A 24,198-nucleotide genomic window follows, 5' to 3' on the forward strand; every position below is an offset into this window, starting at 1 on the left:
CCACATAACAGGAAAGATGTGATTGCACTAGAGAGGGTACAGAGGAGATTTACGAGGATGTTGCCTGGACTGGAGAATTTTAGCTATGAGGAAAGATTGGATAGGCTGGGGTTGTTTTCTTTAGAACAGAGGAGGCTGAGGGGAGATCTTATTGATGTGTATAAAAAATGAGGGGCCTAAGATAGGGTGAATAGGAAAGACCTATTTCCCTTCGCAGAGAGGTCAACAACCAGGGGACATAGATTTAAAGTAATTGGTAGGAGGTTTAGAGGGGATTTGAGGGGAATTTTTTTTTTTACCCAGAGGATGGTGGTGGTCTGGAACTCACTGCCTGAAAAGGTGGTAGAAGCAGAAACCCTCACCACATTTAAAAAGTACTTGAATATGCATTTGAAGTGCCGTAACTTAGAAGACCATGGACCAAGAGCTGGAAAGAGGGATTAGACTGGATAGCTCTTTGTCGGCTGGCACGGACACGATGGGCCGAAATGGCTTCCTTCCATGTAAATTTCTGATTCTATAAGTACTTGTACATACATTTTCTACCATAGTTTGCTTTTACTCACCTGTGCACCCATCGTTTATAATAGAGAGGCAAAACTCCATTTGGCCCTTTGCTCTGGAAAATGCTCATCAGATTTTCAAGGATGGTAACTGTCCGAGCTATCAGCTGGTCTATTCGAAGTGGCTGTAAATATGTCCCATGCTCCTTGTTATGCTGCTGGATGATATTGTTGATGCAAATAGTTGGGTTGCTGTTACTCACATTGAATCCACAGCCTGTGAAGTAAAGTTAACAAAGCTCACAATTTATTTCAGCTTATATGAAAGAAAGCAACAAACATGCACAACATACTTGATTCTTAAGAGGATAAACATCATTCAAAAACAATTCTGGCTGTTACTGGTACAGTGGATTAAGATGCGCTTTACAGTAATATTTCAATCAATTGATAAAATTGTTTTAAAAAATACAAGAATTGTAAGATCCTTAGTAAAACTTCAATAGTCTGTATCAGCTCAAACTGGACTACTGATACTTTATTCATAACTAGCTCAAACTAGGCAATCTCAGCTTTGACAATCCCTTGTAAGATACATGGGTCATCCAGTGACATTTCAAACACTTGGAAAAATGCTCACTCTACTTCTAGCACAAACACTGAGCATAAAATCCTTTCGTCAAACAAAGCTAAGTGCAACAGTAACAGATTGTGTCAGTAATGATTTTACAACATGTTATTTCATGCATTTCTGCTTACAAAATCATGATTATACTGTCAAAACCTGTGCTTATTGCATAAATTTGGCTAGCCATATTTACACTTACTAAATATGCCATTCTATAGCAAAATAGCTTCAGTATTACTGTTATTTGCATTTGTTTTTGAGGAAAATAGGGAATAGGGTTGGAGCTGACCAGCAGTGCCAGTGATCGACATCTTATTAGACATTGCAGTATCTACTGTCTCCCCAAATGATTTTTTTTCAATTGTAAAAATTGAAGGCTACACTATTAACCCTCTTTTGATGAGCACAGCATTTGAGCAATTCATTTATGGTCTTCTACTCTTGTTTTATATTCCACAGTGACGGCTATGAATCTTTAGCAGATGTGGAAGGAGCAAAAGGTTTCACTTGGATCTCTCAGATTCCAATGCTATTCAGCAACTCTGCGAACGAGAAGCCTGCATAATCATAAAAAGGGCTGTTCTAGTGTCACTCTTTCATGTCAAACCAGCATGGTTGAGATCTAATGAAACATTTGTTGCATGTCAAAGATGTATTTTTAATATTTGAACACACACTTATAAAATAGGCAATGTGCACTCAAGTTACTTGTTTAGAAAGAACCAATTTTGAATTATTCTAATGCACCAATGTCCAAATTTCAGTAAACTGTGATGAGTCAACCCAAAGCTAAATTGAGCCAAACCAGTATAAAATGTGACATGGATAATATAGCAGACAAATGTGCACTTTCTAGAATTTGTCTCACTATACAGAAAAAACAAAAATAGCACATCAGTAATAGGAGATAAATTTTGCACTAAAGAATTCTGGACAAAAAATATTTTGCAGCTCATTGAGTTGCAAGAGCAGGAGACACTTTGGGGGTGAAGCAGCCTGTGGGGGGGGGGATTAGACCAGACAACAAAAAACCCTAATTCTAAATTGCTTCCATTTGAATATTGTTGGAATTATTGGGCCTGATTAACTTCGACTCAATTAGCGCCCATCTCTTTCAAGATGCACGCGCTCTGTTATTGATACCCTGGCTTTGGGTGGAAGATCCGACCACCAAGCGGAAGAGTTTAATATTTTGGACTTTTATGGCCTACTTTCAACAGCAATGTCTTCAGAACAAGCCAAAGGGAACATAACGATTTTTTTAAAAGCCGTAAGTATGGTCTGCCACTTGATCTGTAAGGTACTATCAGTATGAACTTTGGCCTTTTCTGCATGATCTTGCTCAGAATTAGGTCATTCAGAGGTAGTGGAAGGAAAACATATGTAGAAGACTCCAAATCTAGAGGATGAAAATGATTCATACGTTCTAGGATAGAACTGAGGTAATGAAGCATTTTCTGCTATTTAACATATATATTAAAACATGAACCAAAATAAGAATTTGTTTCCCAGATTTCCACCAAACTGCAATTACCCGACTGGACAATATAGCACTAAGGGATCAAAATTCAGTTTCTACTGCCACCTGTTATCGCGCGCAGTAGGCGGCTAATGGGTGGCAAAGGACTACCTTCGATGCTAAGTGGCATTCACGCCTGCGCAGAAATTCAGTTGGCTCTTTGGCAGAAGTGCCAAGAGCTAACACTGCACCAGTTAACGCCACCTGCGTGGTGACGCCATCCAGCGTGCAACCACACCTTGGCGCCTCTATCGTGATATTTAGTTTGAACGTCAGCCTTCCCGGCAGGCGTTCTTACAGCCTGGAAAAAGTGGTGAGTAAACAGCAGAACTCGGGTGGAATCGGTCGGAGAGCAAGGTAAGTTTTTTTCTTTGTTTATTTCTTCATTTTTTCATTATTTGTAATAGTGGGGAAGTTTGTGTGTGGGTCGGAGAAGTTTGAGGTTTTTTTCTTCCCTTTTCTTCCTGTTTTTCAGCTAGCATGGTGGCAGCCTGCCGTCGCGAAATTCAATCGACCTCCTGAGCTCCCGCCCGAAGATGAGTGTGCAACGGCAATTTTTAGCACTGCTCTCTCATCTTTGGGCGTAAAAACTGAATTTGGCCGTTGGAGCCTGCACCTAACGCCTGGCAGTAAAATCAGCACTCGGGCGGTGACACTGCCTCAAAAACAGCAGTACCGAATTTCGACCCCTAAGTGTTTTCGTTAGGGAACATCGAGCCAGGTCTGCATAATAACACTCTTTCAGATGGAACAGACCTTTTGAGATTACTAAACTTAAAACATAAGACATCTGTCATTATGATCCTGCAGTATAATCGCAAGTTTTTTTGCCCTCAGTAAAGTGGAGCAGAGATTTAGAGATATACAGTTCCTCTAAAAAAAGAGAAAATAGTCCATGAACTCAAAACAATTAGGCCACTTCCCCCTATGAAAAACAATCAAAAGATTACAAAATTCAACAAAATTAAACTAAGAAACAAAAAAACACATACACTTGCACAACACACAATTCACTGGATCTAAAAATAGTGAGACTGAAGATCAAACTGACAACTGCAGCTGACAACAATATTTACTGGGGGAAGAGATGGTGGAGATCATGCATGAAGATCTCACGGATTATACACAATTACATTTCTTTTCAATTGCCACACATGCACAAGTATTTGTGTATGAAAGGTCCAATCTCTGATGATGGAGGTGGAGGAGAGGGAAACTTTCCCCAATTCTAATAACTAGGTAACTGTACAACTTACAGCGTCCCCATTAGTTTTGCCTGAATCCCAAAAAACATATCCTATGTGCATATTTGTCCTGGAGAAACATACCACATTTGAATCATTAGTTTAAGGTAAGGTGATACACATTCATTATCAAAAAACATTTGAAACACCATTAAAAACTTATAAAGTACTTCATATTTTTGTCATAAAGGTGAGTTTAACAATGATATTTGCTTTTTGGAATCATGAAACTTTGCTCTCTACTTTTAACTTTATGGAAAATAAATCTCTTAAACATCTAAAATCTAGGTATTTAGTACATACCAATTAGTGCATGAAAAGTTGTTCCCGTCAAAGTAGAATTAACCAGGACGCCACCCAGTTTCATGAGATCACTGTAGTAAATATCATTCGGCCATTTAACCCTCAGATCAATGTCCTAAACAAAACAGCAAGTGTGTACTACATGACAATGTTACTTTTTTCATTAACAGAATGAAATACAGAAGAAACATCCAAAAAGAAAATGCAAATGTAATTCAAGAAATGGCCAGTGGATTACTCTTGGTGAACAACAAGACAATAATTTAATCTCTGGGTGTCGGTGACCCCGACAACCACAGAGTTATCTTTAGCATCTGAATCCCAAGATTACTGTCTTGCGTTTCATTGAAAGATATATCAGTATTCTAAAAACTAGTCATTTTTTCAAGTAAGTTTTGTATTATTAGTGTTTATTTGTTTTATTGAAGTCACTTATTTGTCTAAGTACTTCATTGTATGTGAAGCACCTTAAGACATTTCTGAGGAATATGATAAAGGGTGAGTTACAAGTTCTTATTACTATGGAGTGAATATGGAAGGACACAGGACCTCAGGGATTATTAGTTCTGTGATGTAGGATCTGCAGCATCACAAGGCTAGCTCTGACAGTGAAATAACTGAAGAATTCATTACAGACTAAATAAAAGTGATAACAATATTTCAAAAAGCAATAAGGATCAAGATTTTTCATTACAGATTAGAGAAGAGAGTTGAGCATTGTCAAGTATTTCAGGACCCCAATAACTGTTCAAGTTAACCATTCCACCTCATGACATAACCTTCCTTCTTTTCCTCATCTCCCTCCATCCAGAAGGTAGCTCCAACTCCTTCAATAAAATAAAGTGCTATAAAAATGGACATCTGATCACCTTTAGTAACACAATGGCAAGGTATTGCGTGTACGGTTTATTGTTCTGTCTGCAATTGGTAAAAAGCAGTTGCCAAAGCACGAATGACTAATTTGCATCATAGGCAAGAAGAAGGACATTAATAGTTAAATAGCAAAATGCTTGCTGCAACTTTGGATGTCTTGCTTTTTCTTTCTAGTTGTCACATTTTTGTTTGTTTAGGTTTTTATTTCATTGAATATTAGAGAATATATATTAGAACTTGGATATAACATAAGTCAGGAGTTTCACATTGCATTGTAAGCAGGAATTATAACTAAATCTAAATATGTTGGCATATTACCGTTCTAATATAATTCAAGAATTGCATATGTATGTCAAAACACACAAAGAAAACAAGTCACCCAAGCCATCTGTAAATGGCAAGATACCAAATTCTGACAATATTCTAGGACAACTACCTGGACCAAAATATTTAAAAATCTTTGTAAAAAATGCTTGACCTTCTCTTAAAAAATAGAACTTCGATAGGATTTGAATCAACATGCCTATGGCTGGTTGTATCCATCTCATGCTAGTTTAATGGAATGAAGGTGGGTTCACCTGATGCATGACACAGGTGAATGACTTATAGAAAGAAGTGACTTATCCAAGGAAATGTCAAGAGGTTGGGTCTGAGTCAATTGTCATGGACCTCCATCATAGTTCAATGCCAAACCAAATTCTTAATTAAAACTGACCGTGGAAACGGTACGTGCAGATGGCATATAACCAATGCAGGGTTTAGTTATTTTTCATTTACATATTTGAGTCATACGTCTGAGGATAAGCCTTTATAATTAGTACTACCGTGCAGAAATGCATTGCCTACCAGCCACTGCTGGAGTGGCAATGATATCAGCTGTGCAGGGATCTGCAGTACAGGTTCTGATAACCTCTTCAAGCACTGTTATATTATATGACAGTGTGACAGGAGATGTATATCAGCTGCATTCTACGGTATAAATGGCCTCTCTCGGAGAACCAGGACCCTGACATATCTATGAAAAGTAAATCTATGAATATGCCAGAGTAAGCGAGCTGGTTTCAGTGAAGTTAATGCAGGTAGCCAGCTCTTCCACATCTCTACTAATAGAGGGGCTGTGGCTCCACATTGCACAGTGGAAGCGAATCAACTGGCACCCACTTTAAAAGCAAAGGTAGAGAAGGGCGACCCACAAAAGTTGTTCTCTCTGGACAGGGGGAGAATGAAACATATAAAATCACCTACTGGTGGGAAAAATGCAGCAGTGGGGATCAAAAAGATAATTGAAACATATTCACATATGTTGCCTGAAAACCTCTGAGTTACACTAAGAAAGATTAAATATTAAATCTTCATTAATACTAAAAGCAAGGAGCAGTCACAACATTCTAATGATGCTGCAGCTGTAAGTGGCCTGTGAGCGTAAAGTTATCTGATCCATTTAATAAAGTGGGACTTCCCATTAGCGTTATGTGACAGGCTGCTACACTCTTCTAATCGCCCTTCAGAAAACCAGAAGTGCCAGTTACCTCTTCATTTACAATAAACGTTCACCGGACAACCCCTTAAACTCATCATCAAACATTAACTCCTAAACTAGCAAGAATGGAATGGAATCTAAACTAGCAAGAATGCCCCCAATGCCTACCAGTAGGACCGGCTAGATGCAACAGAGAATCGGCACTTCAGTCCCATCAGATGTAAGTATATCGCTAGATGTCAACCCAGTATTCTGAGGCCGGAGCTATGGTCTCCTACTCACCAGGGCTATGATGGGGTGAGGTTATCCCTACCTCCTCTCCCTCTTGCACCTCCCCCATATCTTTCCTATTCCCACCTTAACACCTCCCTCTCCCAATCTCCTCTCACTTTTCTCCAACCCCAGCTCCTCACCTCTCTCTCTTCCCTATCCCCACCTCCTCCCTCTCTCACACCCTGCCTTCCATCTTCCCCATCTCCTCCACCTCCTTCTTTCTTTTGCTCCATCCCTTTTCCCTCTACCCACCCACCTCTCCCTCCCTCTCACCACCGCCTCTCTAATCCTCTGCCTTCCTGTTTTTCCTTTCCCCACCTCCTTCTCCCTGATTCCCCTTTCCCCACCTCATTCCCTCCACCTCCACTTTCCTCTCCCGACTTCACTACCTCCCTCCTCTCCCCTCCATCAGCTTCTCTGCCTCTCCCCTTTTTCCAATTCAATTATCCCCTTCCCCCTAACCCCACTTGACCTGAATACTGCACTTGGTCTTGATTCACATGTATAACATCATGGGAGATTGCCGAGTGCGATAACTAAACATGAAATCTGTATGTTATGAAAAAGCATAGTGGACAGACCTCATATCCTGGCAGGGTTACCACAGACTCCACTGTAGCCAGAGCCACCAAGTGCTGTAAGAATGAAATGTTCTGCCCAAGCTGAGAGTGGATTGGAATCCTAACGTGTATAGTAAAGATAGCACAGCCTATAGGACTAATCCATGCATTTCCTCCACGACCTGAAAATAAAACTCAAATCAGAATAAAAATGGATAAACCAAAAACATTTTAAAAGACAGGCCTTGCATTTGGAACCACAGTAATAAACATTCTACATTCATAATTCCACTTTCACCTCTGCGACCTTGGCTTGAATCCATCTAAAAATGATACAATTAAACTTTTTTCTTTCCTGGCTATAGGAATCTTACATGCCAGCCGTGGCCCTTTTGGCAGCACTCTCACCTCTAAGTTAGAAGGTTATGAGTTCAAGCCCCACTCCAAAGACTTGAGCACATAATCTAGGCTGACACTGCAGTGCAGTACTAAGGCAGTGCTGCACTGTCGGAGGTGCCATCTTTCAGAAATGATGTTAAACCAAGGCTCTATCAGTTGGGCGTGAATCATCCCATGGCATTCTTTAAAAAAGAGCAGGGGATTTCACCTGGTGTTTTGGCCAATATTTATCCCTGAACCAACATTACAAAAGTAAATTACCTGGTCATTTATCTCATTGCTATTTGTGGGGCCGTGCTTTGTGCCAATTGGCTGTCATGTTTCCCTAAATTACAACAATGACTATGCTTCAAAAGTACTTCATTGGCTGCAAAGCACTTTGGGATGTCCGATGGTCATTAAAGGTCCCAAATAAATGCAAGTTCTTTCTTCCATGTGAAATATTTATAAATTGAATTGGAAAAGTATACTGCCTTGATTTAACTGCAAAATTACTTAGAAGCTATAAAGTAAGTTGAACTTGCAACCACCTTACAAAAACCTCCAACTGCCTGCTGCAGTGATAGAGAACAAAACAGAACAAGTAAATTAATCACACAGAATGGAGTTTTAGCAATGAAAACAAAAATAAGCAGAAACCTTTTAAACATAGGAATATGTTTCCTAATGACACATTGCTTCAAAAAAGCACATGAACTGAATCAGGTAGTATCATGTGAGTTAAAATATGCCATAATGTTATGTCCCAATTTCATTTCCATAATTTGTACGTATGTTAGTAGGTGTTACTTATAGAACCCAAAACCTGCAACTGTGCTACAAAGGGCTCAAGTTCGGCCTGAGTTGCTCCTATTTTTTTGGAGCAACTAATTTAGAATGGAGCATCTTAGAAATTGCAATTCTTATCAATTAGTTTGCTGCAGTTCTAGTCAGTTAGAATAGTTTCATTTTAGAACAGATTTTTTTTTCAAAAGGGGGAGTGTCCAGCCACTTACGCCTGTTTTGCAAGTTTAGGCAGCGAAAACTTACTCCAAACTAACATAGAATGGAGCAAGTGTAGATTTTTGTATGCTCAGAAAAACCTTGCCTACACTTAGAAATCAAGCATAGGTTACAAATCAGGCATAGGGAACGAAAGATGGTGGGGGGGGGGGGGGGAGGGGGGGGAAAGAGGGAAGTTTACAAACATTAAACACTTCACTTTTACAAATAAAGAGCCATCATCAATAATAAATGAATAAATCAACCAATAAATCAATCAAGAAAAAATTGAAAAATAAAATATTTAAAAAAATGAAAACATCGATAAATAAAAAATTATTTCTAGTCACCTACTGCTGTACAGGGAGCCCTCCAACAGCATGCTGAGACAGGCCCCCCTCCCCCTCCAGTGTCTCTCTCTGTCTCTGTCAGTGTCTCTGTGTTTCTAACAGTGAGGGAGGGAGGGAAAGGGAGAGGGGAGGGAGATCAGGGAAGGGAGAGGAGGGAGGAGGCGGGGGGAGGGGGATGGGGAGGAGGCGGGGGGAGGGGGATGGGGAGGAGGGGGGGGAGAGGTGGGGGAGGAGGAGTGGGGGGGAGGAGGAGTGTGGGGGGGAGGAGTGTGGGGGGAGAGGAGTGTGGGGGGAGAGGAGTGTGGGGGGGAGGAGTGTGGGGGGGAGGAGTGTGGGGGGGGAGGAGAAGTGGGGGGGAGGAGAAGTGGGGGGAGGAGAAGTGGGGGGGAGGAGGAGTGGGGGGGAGGAGGAGTGGGGGGGGAGGAGGAGTAAGGGGGAGGAGGAGTGGGGGGGAGGAGGGGGGAGGGTTGAAGTGGGGGGGGAGGAGGAGGGGGGAGGGTTGAAGTGGGGGGGGAGGAGGAGTGTGGGGGGGGTGAAGTGGGGGGGGAGGTGTGTGGGGGGGTGAAGTGGGGGGGTGGTGTGTGTGGGGGGTGAAGTGGGGGGGGTGAAGTGGGGGGGGAGGAGTGGGGGAGGAGAGGAGTGGGGGAGGAGAGGAGTGGGAGAGGAGAGGAGTGGGAGAGGAGAGGAGAGGAGTGGGGGGGGGAAGAGGAGTGGGGGGGGAAGAGGAGTGGGGGGGGAGAGTGGGGGGAGGAATGGGGGGAGAAGGAGTGGGGGGGGAGGAGGAGTGGGGGGAGGAGGAGTTGGGGGGAGGAGGAGAAGTTGGGGGGAGGAGGAGAAGTTGGGGGGAGGAGGGGTGGAGGAGGAGTGGAGTGGGGGAGAGAGGAGTGGGGAGGGAGCAGTGCGGGGGAGGAGTGGGGGGGAGGGGGAGAGTGGGGGGAGGAATGGGGGGGGGGAAGAGGAGGAGGGGAAGGAGAGGAGGAGGAGGGGGAAGGAGAGGGGCAGGAGTGGGGGAAGGAGAGGGGCAGGAGTGGGGGAAGGAGGGAGGAGTGGGGGAGGGAGGGAGGAGTGGGGGAGTGAGAGAGGGAGAAAAGGGAGAGGAGGGTGGAGGCAGCTTCAATCATGGCTTTCAAACGGGAATTGGTAAGTACCTAAAGGAATAAAAATTGCAGGTTTACGGAGAAAGGGCGGGGGAGTAGACTACCTGAAGTGTTCTTGCAGAGAGCCGAATGGCCTCCTTCGGTGCTGTAACCATTCTATGATATTATGATTCTAGATCATAACAACTTGCTGCCTCAATAAAAATTCTCATCACCCTTATGGTTCGTTTGCCAGTTATCTTAAATCTGTGTCCTCTGGTTGCCGACCCTCCTGCCAATGGAAACAATTTCTCTTTACTTAGTTGATCAGAACCCTTCATAATTTTGAACATCTCTATTAAATCTTCCCTTAACCTTCTCTGCTTGAAGGAGAACAATCCTATTTAAACTGTACTGAGGCGTCAGCTGTGTAGTACCATTGAAAGGAGGTTTGTTTTGAAAGTTTGGAAGAAGGAGCAATGGAAAATTACTGACCTTTGCCTTGCGTTTGACGAATTGCAATGGCAATTAACCCTACTTCCTCTGGCAACTGAAGCATCAACCTGTGAATTATGGGAAAAGGTGGTCAGCCGAAACAGAGAACGGATAACTGGAAACTCACTGTATCTAGCAATTTAAAGCTACAATAAGTGGAAATCTTTGGGGATTATGGTTAAGTTTGGCAAAGTCAACAATTAACAAGATCACAATTACTTTTTCCTGACATTTAACAGGACCCTGGGAGTACATATCATTTCAATTTCAAAACATTTACCAGTTCAATTCTAGCCAAAAACATTTCTTCATTAGTTAATGGCACATTACAGCATAATAAACTTGGTCTTGCAACATTGCAACCAACCCTCCTATATGAAAGATCAGCTCTCATTATCAAGCGGCTCTCATTGCTGGCACGATACATCTGCTATTAACTTGAAAACTAGCCCAAAGCTGAAGATTATACCATAATGTATCTACTGGAAAAAAATAATTTCACGGCTGCAGTCTAATTTCACAGCTAGAAACAGTTTTAGACTGACAGTCTGGTGCAGTGCGGGAGTGTTGCATTGTCCAAGATGCCATCCATCAGATGAGATGTTAAATTCAGAAATTTATATAGCCCCTTATCACATTTAAAGCTGCAAAAGAACTTCACACGATGAATTAGTTCAAGTGCTGTGACTGTTATTATTAAGGCAAATGTGGCATTTTGTGCTCCACAAATATCAAAGAAATTAATGATGAGTTAATCTGTTTTTAGAGGTGTTGGTTGAAGTTGGCCAGGACATCAAGAGAATCACCTAACCTTCTGAAAAATCTCTAATATTTATCTGAACATTGTAACAGGACAACAGATACTTTGTTTAAGGTATAGCAATGCAGTACTTTTTCAGTACTGCACTGGAATGGCAGTTTTGATACGAGCACAAACCCTGTTATAAGGTTCACACCTGCAATCTTTTGACTCAAGAGGTAAAGTTACCACCAAGTGAGCCAAATGGCACTTGGTGTGTCTCTTGAGCTCTCTCACAGTCAGACGTGTGCCTATTTCAACTAACATATCCTATAGAATTTCGGACTATGTAAAAAAAGAAATGGAAGGGGTGAAACTGCCCCACGCCCCAATTGGGGGCGGTGACCTTTCAGGGCTGGGACTTTTGGCGCCTGGCATGGAAGTCCCACCCGCGCCGCTGAATTGGGCTTACCGCCCCTGAAAATAAGTGGAACGCAATCTCCCATGCTCCACTTCCTTTTGGGGCAGGTCCTGGAGCGCTACTGGAATGAAATGTTCAGCGCCACGCAGATGCTCCGATTAAAGGGGAGGGCCGCTGCGCACTCTGCACGGCCTCTGATGGCCTCCACTGGGCCACCAGGGCAGTGTGCAACCGGGTCAGCAGCCCAGCATCCAAGACGGAGTGCCAGGCTGCACGATGGCGGCCCGGACCTCGCTAGGACCATCATCGTCAAGTCGACTAGAGAATCGGCCGACAAAAAAAGATGGCGGCCCGGGGCACAGACACCCTCCCCTTTAATCACCGCCCCGAGAGTGGATGTCAGCCACGAAGCTGGTGTTGACATCCTCTCGCGGCCCGCGTGGCAATTTCCCCCCAGGGCGGTATGGGGTCGCCACTTACGGTGATGACATCATCGCCGATTGAGCTGCGGCCCGGGGCTCTAACCGCGTGGCATGGCACTGCCACAGCATGGCCTTCACAGACAATTTCCCAGAAGGCGCTAACGGGGCTATAAAAGGGGGCAATTTCCTCCCCCCCCTCGAATTTTAACTAGTAATTCTGGGAAAGAAATTCAAGAACATCCCAATTGGGGTGCTAACTTTTAAAAGTTGAAAAAATTAGCACTAGACACTAATCGTTTTAATTTTTAAAAAATTCGGCGTTTGCGCTCCAGGAAGGAAGTGGAGTACTAAATCAAGCGCTTCACTTCCTTTCTTGAGCACAAAAGGCAGTAGGTGGGGCAGAAGATGTGCAGTGCTGCCACGTTGGAAGGCTCCTTACCTCCTTTAAAGGGAAGGGCCATCGCTGCAGGCTTTGCAAAGGAAAAATTTACCTGATCTCCGACAACAGCAGAGTGCCAGGCTGATCGATCACGGGGGAAAAAAAATGTATTTATTTTTTTACTTACCTCGACCACTAAGCATCATCCCCAAAGCACCCGGCCTCTCAATGAATGCCTCCTGCAGTTGCCCGGCGATGCTGCAGGGGCGGAACTGAAGTTCATGTGCGGGCCGCGACCGGGATGTGCACGGTGATGATGTCACAATCTATGGGCGAAGGAGATCGGGTCGCAACGCCATACCGCTGCCGCAAACCTCCCGCCAAATATAGCGGCAGTCGATCTTCTCACCACGCCCGGTCGGTAAGTGCCCAATTTCTAGGCCTCTATGTTGTATTCTGCTATTGATAAAACTTATTCAGCTTCAATATTACAGTTACCTTTTAATTACTGCATTGTTGTCGGAACTCACAATCATTTATTGTCAGTCTTGGTTCAAGTTCTAGAACTTTTTCTTCCATGTGTGAAGGTCAAGGGTTCAATCTCCATTCCAGGTGCCTGAGCACACAGTCTAGGTTGAGACTCCAGTTCAGTACTGAGGAGGTGCTTAAGTGTCAAAGGTGTCTTCTTTCAGATAAGATGTTCAACCGCGGCCCCACCTGCTCTCTCAGGTGGATGTAAATGAGCCCATGGCTCATTGAAGAACAGCAGGGGAATTCCACCTATGTTGGCCAACATTTATTCTTTAACCAAATCACTAAAACAGATCACCTGGTCATTTAGCTCATTGTTGCTCTGCCATGGTTATTCTACAAAACTACTCATATGCTGTGAAGAACTTTGGGACATTGTGTGCTTGTGAAAGACGCTATATAAATGCAAGTTCTTTTCTTTGCAGTCATTACTGGACTTGGTGTGAAGATTTCAGAGTGATTATTTTGTGGGACCTTGTATCCCAGGCATTGTAGTCACTGGCTCTTTGTGACATCCTTATTGTTGCCACCTTTGTTACTATCTTAGACAAAGTGATGTGTTTGGGGGCTACAGTTCTACAGATGTATTGTGCCACCCGATCATACCCCCAACTACTTTTTTTATTTTCAGTTGGTGGATTAGATGCAACACTCAACATTACCCCTCATGGCTGCCAAGAGGTTGTAATTTGAATTTCCCACTCAGGAAATGCTAAGCAGAAGTCAAAGGCTGTGGGTTTCTTTCCCTTGGCCCAGGCCAATGTTGCTGCCCTATTGCTTTGGCTGCAAAGGTGTGAGTGTGAGTAAATTGTCAGGTCCTCTTTTTGAGACAGATTGCTGGTGTGGGGGAAGAGTATTTTTTGTTAAGACAAAGGTCAACAGCTGGAAGGAATTCCTTTTTCATACTGTTTTGCTGGTCATGTCATCACTGGAAATATGCCCCAAGACTTTATAAAATTTATGCTAATTAACTTATGCTTGGTCACTATTTCAAATAGGAAATTAATGGTGTTCTATAGCTATCATTTATCACCACCCTTCTCACCACCTTTTCTCCACCACCTTGGATTTTCATCAAGGCGAAAGGGACCATTTCTTGTGCACTTTATCTGGACAGCAAACAAATGTGCCCTTTTTTTGTGAATATAAAATGAGGCATTGCACCTTTTCTCTGCCTGAAATATTAATGTCCTCACAGAGCACAAAATGTCACAGTGCACTGCATAGTGCCTCATTTGTAATTGGCTTAACTCAGTAATTTAATAATCATTGATATTCTTTAATTGAGAATTAAGGCAAATCTCATTGGCAGTCTATTTCATAGGTCAGGCATGGAAGGTTCAGATAAGACTGTTACAAATGTTCACTAATAGATGTCAGTTGGTACAGCTTTGTGCTGACTGAGAATTTATATGGCTGGAAAGTCAAGTATTACTTCTGAGAACTCTGCTTCACCCGGATTGTTTTGTTTCTATTTACTCAAAGCCCTTAATATATTTGTACGGTAATCATCATCATCATAGGCAATCCCTCGGAATCGAGAAGGACTTGCTTCTACTCCCAAAGTGAGTTCTTTGATGGCTGAACAGTCCGATGCGAGAGCCACAGACCCTGTTACAGGCGGGTCAGACATTCGTCAGGGGAAGGGGTCGGTGGGGCTGGTTTGCCGCGCGCTCTGTCTGCTGCCTGCGCCTGGCCTCTTCATGCTCCTTGCGTCGAGACTCGAAGAGCTCAACGCCTCCTGGATGGACTTTCTCCACCTCGGGCGGTCTGCGGCCAGGGTCTCCCAGGTGTCAGTGGTGATGTCGCACTTTACCAGGGAGGCTTTGAGGGTGTCCTTATAATGTTTCCGCTATCCTCCTTTGGCTCGTTTGCCATGAAGGAGCTCCGCAAAAAGCATTTGCTTAGGGAATCTCGTATCTGGCATGCGTACTATGTGGCCTGGCCAGCGAAGCTGATCGAGTGTGGTCAGTGCTTCAATACTGAGGATGTTAGACTGGTCGAGGACACTGATGTCCTCCCAGGAGATTTGCAGGATCTTGCGGAGACGGTAATCAACTAAGGTAGAAACTTAAGACAGTGGGGGTAATTTTCACTTTGGGTGTGGGCGGAAAACTGGCAGTGGCAGATCAACTGTCTGTTGTACACCGTTTCCAATTTTCCTTTCCATTATCCTTATTCCTGGTAGAAACTCACTTTCAGTGTTGAAATACATATGTATTTATTACAGTAGGTTGGTTAGAAGTGAAGCAGACCTTTACATAATCAATTATCATACCCTGTCATCTGTGTGATGAAAATATGAAAGGAGTAATGCTAAACCTATAATGAACCTAAAGAATGAGTCCCAACAATTAAGTATTTTATGCACTGGGCAACATTGCTTCCAGCAATAAAAGACTAATAAAACTAGTTCATCTCTCATACCTTTGCACACAGAAAATTTGGGTCTATAGCTGCTAACCTGGCCTATGCCTTTAAACCAAAGTACTCCCTGCGGGGAAGTGGGAAAATAGGGAAATTCAGGTAATTGCAGCACTTATAAACTTCTGGGGTCAATCTGAGGAATTTGTAACTAGTAACTTTCAGACTGCAGGTTGACTGGCTTTCTTTCTCTTTTAAAAAAAGATTGAGATTATAACAAAGTGTGTCATTTGAACTGTGGCATATATTAGATGCAGACTTTTGTACCTATAATCGATGTTTTTAAGAATGAAGGCACTGCCATTTTACATACTTTCATCAGTTTTGTACATTTTCTTTGTAAATCGAGCAATTCATCTTCCTGAACATTAACATTAGATTGTGGGGGGGGGGGGGGGGAAAGAGAAGGTGTGGTGGTTCAGCATCTCAGACCACTCCTTTAGGTGAGCCCTTGATCCTCATCTCCCAGGGAATAGTTTCACTTGGCAATATGCGTGCCTAGAGATCGAACAGAGTATGTTCCCTTTGTTACGGTTTACTGTGGGTCTGGCGTTTACACTCAGTCTCGCCGTTCTTTCTCAGCGCAATTCGCCCGAAATTTACCAGCGCAAGAGATCGCGGAATTTTATGCACAAATTACGTTCAGCGCATCTCGAGTTTCCGCGATCTTTTGCGCTAGTTTAAAAAACACCACACTAAAAGCTGGCCCTGCCCACACAGCCAGGACACCTTCGAGGAGGCTCTAAAATTATGCTGGCTCTTTTGGGCGCAAGTACACAAATTGGAATGTTTTAAAAGCTTTTGAATATAATTTTCCTTTTAATTTACTAAGAAACTGACTACTGTACCCCATATGACTAGCAAATGGTTCTGTATAGTTTTTAAAAGTAATTTCAATAATTTAAAATCGGGTTACTCACAGGTGGTGGACTCGATACACTGATTAAAATTGCTTTATTTTTGTGATAAAGCCATTTTCAGCTGTATTAATCAAACGGCACCAAGTTACCACTCTTAAATGCATTAAAGAATATATTTTAAAACAATTTTTTTTAAATTAAGTTTTAAAACGCTGCCCGATTGCGCTGGTTCGTGACAGATATTGCGTTCGGTGATATGCAAATGAATTTGAGCAGAAACGAAAGTTAGAGAAAGAAAATAAACATTTCTCAAAACGGCTGCAATTTAGGGCATGATCTGCTTCCAGATCGCCGATTGCACCCATTGTTTTTATGATATACTCTTACATCACCCTCTTCGTCTTCAAAGGTGGCAGGATAACACTTCACTAGATTGTGATTTAAGCTTCAATTGCCAAATAAGTTTATTAAACAGTAAAAGAAAATGAATATTAGCAATGGCACAACACAGATTTTTGTGAGTTATTAAGTTGAACTATTTTGAGTAAACAGAAAATAACACAGTTGTAACCAATGTTTCCTTGAAGCTGTGTGGCCGCGCAGCACTTTACAGGTCTGCAGCCGGTGAGCTGTCTTTTAAATAGAAAAAACGCGCATGTGCGGAATTTTGAATGGCCTGTTCAGGGGGCCACGTGGGCCAAAAATTAGAGGGAGCATTGGTCATGACTCCTGCACTGAACTATAAAATATTCTTACATGCAATTTCACCCATTGCCCAGGGAAGCTAGCTGGTCTGAATATCTTCCAAGATTTTAGATAGACTCTTCAATTTAAACCAGCCAGGTTGGGAAATATTTTTTCAAGAGACGACGGGAATCAAACAAATTTAAATATCTGTCCGGTAAATTCAAAAACGGATGCCAAACAAAATTTTTGAACAAATTCGACTAGATGATTGTATTTAAATTAATGGCTTCACCCTTCCCTCTGACACCTGGCAGCATTAAATCAACTAAAATCTTTAACCTTTTAAATCAAAATAAACTGTTTTTCAATACTTGGAGCTAGTTTTTTCAACTTAATAACTCACAAAAATCTGTGTTTTTAACAGAATAAAAAAGGCATTTTCTCATATTCATGTCAAAAAATGACCGACACAGCACACTATAAAGTTGCATTTTAAAAACTGCATTGTGAATGCATCGGTACCTCGAGCAGTAATCACTTGACTACCAGGGCCCAAGTTTCGAGCCGCGCCTAGAACGGCGCAGTCCCGACCTGGACGCCCGTTTTTCACGCCACAAAGTGCGCCTAAAAAAATCCTCCGTATTCTCCACCTCCCTGCAGGTCCTCTGGCCCTCGGCGCAGCGCAGCAGGAGCTGTAGGGGTCGGAGCTAGGACCCTGCGCCGAAAACAGTGCCGGGACCTCTGCACATGCGCGCTACAGTGTGCACACAAGTGCAGTAGCTCCAGGCGCCCAAAACTGTGTGGGAGGGGCCCGAAGCACGCAGCCCCTAGCCCTGGCCGAATAGCCTCACTGGGACTGCGTGAATAAGGCTCCTCCCACGGCCAGCTCCTGCTTCCTCCCGACTCGACTCCCGCTTCCCCCCCTCGCCCCTGGACCGGACCTGACCTGACACCCGCTCTCCGCCGGCCCCCTCCCCCCACAGCCCCGGACCCGACACCCGCTCCCCCACCCCCCGCCTCCAGACTGGATCCGATCTGACCTCCCTCTCCCTCCCTCCCTCCCCCCGACCCGAACCAACCTCCCTCCCACCAACCCGACCCAACGTCACCTACCTGTAAATCTGGTGCTGGGGACGGGCCCTGCCCGAAGTCTCGGGCCCGGCCCGTTCAGCCTCCCGGCCCGTTCAGCCTCCCTCCCCCTTCCCCCCCACCCCCCCCAATCTTCTTCCCCCCAACCCCCAATCTCCTTTCCCCCCCACACAATCTCCTTCCCCCCCACAATCTCCTTCTCCCCCCCCATCTCCTTCTCCCCCTTTATCCCCTTCTCCCCCCCTCCCTGTCAGAAACACAGACACTGACAGACAGAGAATGAGAGACACACAGACAGACAGAGAGATAGAGACACTGACAGAGACACACTGAGGGGGGCATCCCAGCACGCTGTTGGAGGGCTCCCGATGCTGCAGTCGGTAAGTAGAAAATGTTTTATTTATTGATTGTTTTAAAAATATTTCTTATTAATTTTTTTTGATTGATTTATTGGTTGATTTATTGATATATTTATCATTTATTATTGATGATGGCTCTTTATTTGTAAAACTGAAGTGTTTAATGTTTGTAAACTTCCCTTTAAACACCCCCCCCACCATTCCCTAAGCCTGATTTGTAACCTACGCCTGATTTTCTAAAGTGTAGACAAGGTTTTTTCGAGCGTACAAAAATCTTCACTTACTCCATTCTAAGTTAGTTTGGAGTAAGTTTTCACTCACGAAACTTTGAAATCAGGCGTAAGTGGCTGGACACGCCCCCTTTTGAAAAAAAATTCTGTTCCAAAGTGAAACTGTTCTACCTGACTAGAACTGGAGCAAACTAAATGTGGAGAATTCCGATTTCTAAGATATTCCGTTCTACACCAGTTGCTCCTAAAAGTCAGGAGCAAATCATGTGGAAACTTGGGACCCCAGTCTCAGCCACAATTTCAACTTTGTTAGACTAGTAGGGATAGCATGTTCTGCTACTTCTGAATATGCCTGTTGGGTAGAATGGCATGATCCATTATTGAGGGAATCTATCCTGACTCTTGTAGTGCACTTCCTATTGCATTGACTCTTGATTTGAAGACAGTATAGATGTATTAAAGCTGGAGGAACATTAGATACAATAAAAATAAGAAAAAAATAAAGGGGCGAAACAAATTCCAATTTAGCAAGAAATATGGGCACCCGCCTCATTATTTGTCATAAAACTTGAAAAACCAACATGGTTTTGCGATTTTACAGAAAGCAAGATAGTTTGGATTACTTTACTCTTCATTCTCAATTTTCTGTCCACTCCAACAAACAGGCAGAGAGCCCCATGACCCACTGACTGTAACACGTCAAAAGTTTCACATGCATCATAGAGAAAGTCGCTCAGAGAGGTGTACCTTCTTGATGTAGTTATCTCCAAAATATCTAAACGCAATACTTCTTGATACAAGAGTGTTTAAGACGGACATAAAGTCACCAGCTTTATAACAAAGGTAGTTTTATCATGAGAATGCAATATGTAATGAATACAAAAACCATAATTATTTTTATACCTGTAGTAACTTATTAGCACAACTGATTATCCATTGTTACCAGGTTAATGCCATCATCTGAATTCAACTTTACTTCAAATGAACAATTTACCTGATATATATAGCTGGCCTATCATCTCGGTTAAAATCCAGCCCAGGCTGATAGGATGCAAGTCTTTTTTGTTTACTGAATGATGTCAGCTTTGCGTGCTGACTGTAAGGGTCATATGTGAAATGAGTATAAGCCATCTCAATCTAGTGTCTACAACACAAAAGTATCCCTAATTCAGCATTAATTAGCAATCTCGCTCAGAGTTAAAAAGATGACTAGAGTAAAAAATGGAAAAAACGTTAAACTCAAACTCTACATCGAATCATACTATATCTGATTTGATAAGTGCTTTACTCCCCAACATAAAATTCATTAAAACATTAATTCAGTAATTTATGTTGATAAGAGATAATTCATTCATTTTAAAATGAACTGGATAAATATTCTGCTGGGAATGAGATTTATGGTTATAAGGATAGAAATGGAGTGAATCAAGTACTCCAGGTGGCACAATAGTTTCTATGCTAAGGGGAATCTAATCTGGAGGACAGACAGCATGACAGTGCTGAATATTAATATGAGGACAAATTCATATTCTGGAGCTTTGGAGAACAGGGAATGTTTATTTTCTTTCCGTCAGGAGATTAAATAAGTGGGTAGATAATCTGTGGAGGGATCAGGCTTCATGGAATGGATAACCATGGTTGTTTTTTTGTTAAAATGGCAACAAGCGGGTCAATGGATGAAGACTTACGTGGTCTACAAGTATATAGTGGCAAAACTAAAGCCACCAAACACATTGAAATCGTAAAGCCATCATCTGAACATCTACCTGGTCAGGTTATTAGCCCTTAGGTGTGATTAACTACCTAATGCAACTCGGTCTAGATTTTCCTTGCACATTAATGAAATGAAACAGATACGAGTGACACTTAGAAACTAATTACGTGCCATTTGGTGGCATTGTGAAGAATTGTATTACGTTTCAGTGCCACAGTTATTGCAGTGTGGGCACTTCTTGCTGGAGGTGCTTTTGACATAGGATTAACTTCTAGAGGAATGCATTAGTCATGCTAAGCAGCAGCAAGCTTTGACTGGCCTGATAGATTGCACCACACTTCAAATCAGAAAACCCTTTTATTGACAGCTTCTCATTGAACGCCTAAGAGCATTAGTGTATTTAGGAGGTAGATGTTTTGTATAGTCTAAAGCTGATCTCATATTCACATTCTAAAATTAATTCAATGCTGCTCTACATGTTAATCCTTACAGGATTGATTTTGGGGTCACAACAGTGCAGCAGTGGAAGATGAAAATAAAGCACTTAAAGTGACTCATTTCAGATCCCATTCCCTACACTGACTAAAGTGCTGGTGTCTTTTCATTCAGACGGTTAGCTGCACAGGACACGCCTCACTGTCCTATAGAAAAGATCAACTCAGTAGCAGGATGGTAAGTAAATGTAATCAAAACTGATACTGCAGGCAAAAAAAAGTTACAATTTTTTTGTACGTATTTTAAATGACAATACCTTAATTTTTATCTCTGTAACCTCCTCCAGCCCTACAACCCTTTGAAATTCTGCTTTCCTCCAACTCTGGCCTCATGTGCATCCTCATTTTCTTCGCCCCACCATTGGCGGCCGTGTCTTCAGCCACCAAGGCCCTAAGTTCTAGAATTCCCTCCTCAAACCTCTTCTCTTGAGACACTGCTTAAAATCTAACCTCACTGACCAAGCATTTGGTCACCTGTCCTAAATGACTCTTTCTTTGGCTCGGTGTCAATTTGTCTGATTACCACCCCCATCCTCCATGCGAAGTGCGTTGGGACGCTTTAATACGTTGAAGGCGCTATATAAATGCAAGTTGTTGTTTAATTACAAAGTTATTTAATGCAGAGGAGTATTGTGCATTACCACTCGGTTGCATCTCCAATGAGAAATTGCTGCAGCAACGATAATCCCATTCCTATAGTAGTGCAGTATTTTCTGGATGTCTTTTTCCTTTTACCTGAACCAACAGAAATTATATGGAACTAAAATGTTCCTACCACTTTGGTTTGGACGTTGGTATGCATAAAGGAAAATATAAACCAGGCCCTACTGTAGTGCTGCCCAAAGACAATCAGACATTTTCATAAACTAAGCATGTGCCTAGATATTTTCTGTTTTCTTTTTTTCTGATTTCCTCGTATGTCAGCTTTCCTTATTTTCGGACCTACATCATTGCTTCCCCCCAAAGTACAGAAATTCCTGTGGTCTTGGGAGCACTTACTGTGTGGACTGTATTCAAAGCTGTGGGTCACCTTTTTTTCTTCTTATCTCCCATCTACTTCTGGTTTAAACTTCTGCAACTGTGCTTTGGCTGCCTTGCTGCGGGTCAGCCTGCTGATGCTAATTTGTGAAGTTTGTTTGCATAAATAGAACGGCATGTTGTTGTACGCATGCACATCCGAATAGCCTAACAACAATTACTGGCTGGTGAAGAATGAACGCTTGGAGAGCAGCCAGTATGTACCCCCACATGAATTAACATCTCAGGGGGAGGATGGGAGAAAATTAGTGGGGAAAACCTAGTTAGCAATCATCCTTCTGATATCAACATAACTATAAGAAGTCAATAATTCATACAAATTAGCAACAGTTTGAAGGCAATTTTGTCGTTCGCACCACTTAATTGCTTTTTCGCTTAAGCCACTTAATGTTAGTGGCTCTCCTTTTGTTCATTCGGGACCGATCACACTGAAGCTGTATTGCGCCCTGGTGTATTCATTTTATTCTTGTGCAGGAGACCCTTTGGTTTTGTGTGGATGTTGTGGACGATGGTGCTAGAGACTGGTTTTCTTATTAGACTTCATCTTTGTGGTAAGAGGAATCGCAGAGGCCAGCTGGGCCTCCTGCCTGCATGCATCAAGAGTTAATTTTAAAGGACACACAGTCATCATGAACAAGTGCAGAAGGTTCTCTGGTGGTCCTGCCAAACAGCAAGAGCTCTTAATTAGCAGCAGTGCTCAATCAGACTGCTTAACCTGGTGGAGCTCTGGGAGGTCATGCTCCTGCCTGCTGCACAGGCACAACAGCAAGGCACAAGGAACTGACAGCAGGTTTTTTAAATGCATCATTAAATGTGCCTTTTTCTACTTGTAACTCAATTTATCATCAGCTTTTAAAAGACCAACTCTACGCTGTCTAGAATAACAGCGAAATAATTTTTGAAATCAGTACTACTAAGAAATTGTGCAGCTTGTGAGCTTGTTCAGATTGTACGTGGAAATTTAAGCATTAATTTTATATTGCATGTTTTTTCAACTACTTCAGAGTTCTGTACTTTCAAATGGCATTAGTTGCCATTACAGGCCGTGGAAATGTGTTCCTGTAAAGTATCAGTCTTGCATTTCAGTATCAATTGAATGGTCACTTATTTCTCACTTTAAGTAGCTGCACCTTCAGTATCATTCAAAGCACTCATCTTGGATGGCATTGAAGCAACATAATCATTAATGAACCTGAAGGTAGTGTCCCAGTGCAGTTATGAGAATTAAATAAAATGATTCCCTGCACCCATTCATACGAAGATTGTTTTTCTTTCAACTTACTTTTTAAAAAAAAGTTGTAGGAGATGAAAGCAAATGACCGTCACTAAGCTGAGATGAGTCAGACTACATCGGGAGAGGGAGCAGGAGGGGGCAGTATTTCCAAGATGGCATAGATACTTTTGTCTTGTTTCACATGTTATTACCAATATATAACTGATCTTACTACAAGAGATTAGCTTGGGAAGGATATCCTCTTGCAAAGGTAAACGAGAGCAACAATAGCAGAATAAGAATGTTATGAAGATTTACACAGTGCAATTAGCCTTCCTAGTGCCAATACTAGATTTGTAAGCTCCAGCCTTTCTAAAGGATATGTTTAGATTGGAAAGTTATTGTTACTGGAACAACATTAAACTTGCAGTAAAATCCAGAGTCAATCCAACCTGATACTCTGCAGAAAGCACTTTTACCAACCTGGAATTAGTTTAAATGTTTAGGCAGCACGGGCACACTTTAACCACAGGGAGAGGAGCTCTCTACTGGGCAGGAGAATTGCAGTTCAAGCCAGGTAGTAATTTAATCTTTAAGGCATGTATTGTTTTCTATGTAAGGACTATTTCATAAGAATTTGTTTTCCACACATATGGCCAAATCATTGACTATTTTGCCCACTATTGATATACTGTAATGTCCAATCACCAAAACAAAAGGAATGAAAACCAGATCACTCAAGAACTTGTAGGAAAAATACTTATTTTACAACTTTTTGTGGAGCAAATAAATTTGGAGTAAAATCTGCTGAAGAAAGACTTAACCACGAACAGGTTGGCCAACATGCATATCAACGTATAAAGTACCATGACTGCACCCGATATATAAATGTTATTTTTTTTAAGTATAGTAAG

General features: G+C 42.4%; 1 protein-coding gene across 2 annotated transcripts in view; it reads right to left on the reverse strand.

Moving 5' to 3' along the window:
* The window catches only part of hlcs (holocarboxylase synthetase (biotin-(proprionyl-CoA-carboxylase (ATP-hydrolysing)) ligase)), a 169,058-nt gene that overhangs the window by 13,110 nt on the left and 131,750 nt on the right, over positions 1–24,198 (reverse strand). For both annotated transcript variants that reach the window (XM_070893833.1, XM_070893832.1), the window contains 4 exons: positions 10,685–10,752; positions 7,405–7,565; positions 4,198–4,312; positions 567–780 (listed from right to left, as the gene is read on the reverse strand). In XM_070893833.1, coding sequence (XP_070749934.1) covers positions 567–780; positions 4,198–4,312; positions 7,405–7,565; positions 10,685–10,752 — 558 coding nt within the window. The remainder of the gene's footprint in view (positions 1–566; positions 781–4,197; positions 4,313–7,404; positions 7,566–10,684; positions 10,753–24,198) is intronic.

The sequence above is a fragment of the Pristiophorus japonicus genome, chromosome 11, assembly GCF_044704955.1.
Source record: "Pristiophorus japonicus isolate sPriJap1 chromosome 11, sPriJap1.hap1, whole genome shotgun sequence".
Classification (NCBI taxonomy): Eukaryota; Metazoa; Chordata; class Chondrichthyes; family Pristiophoridae; genus Pristiophorus; species Pristiophorus japonicus.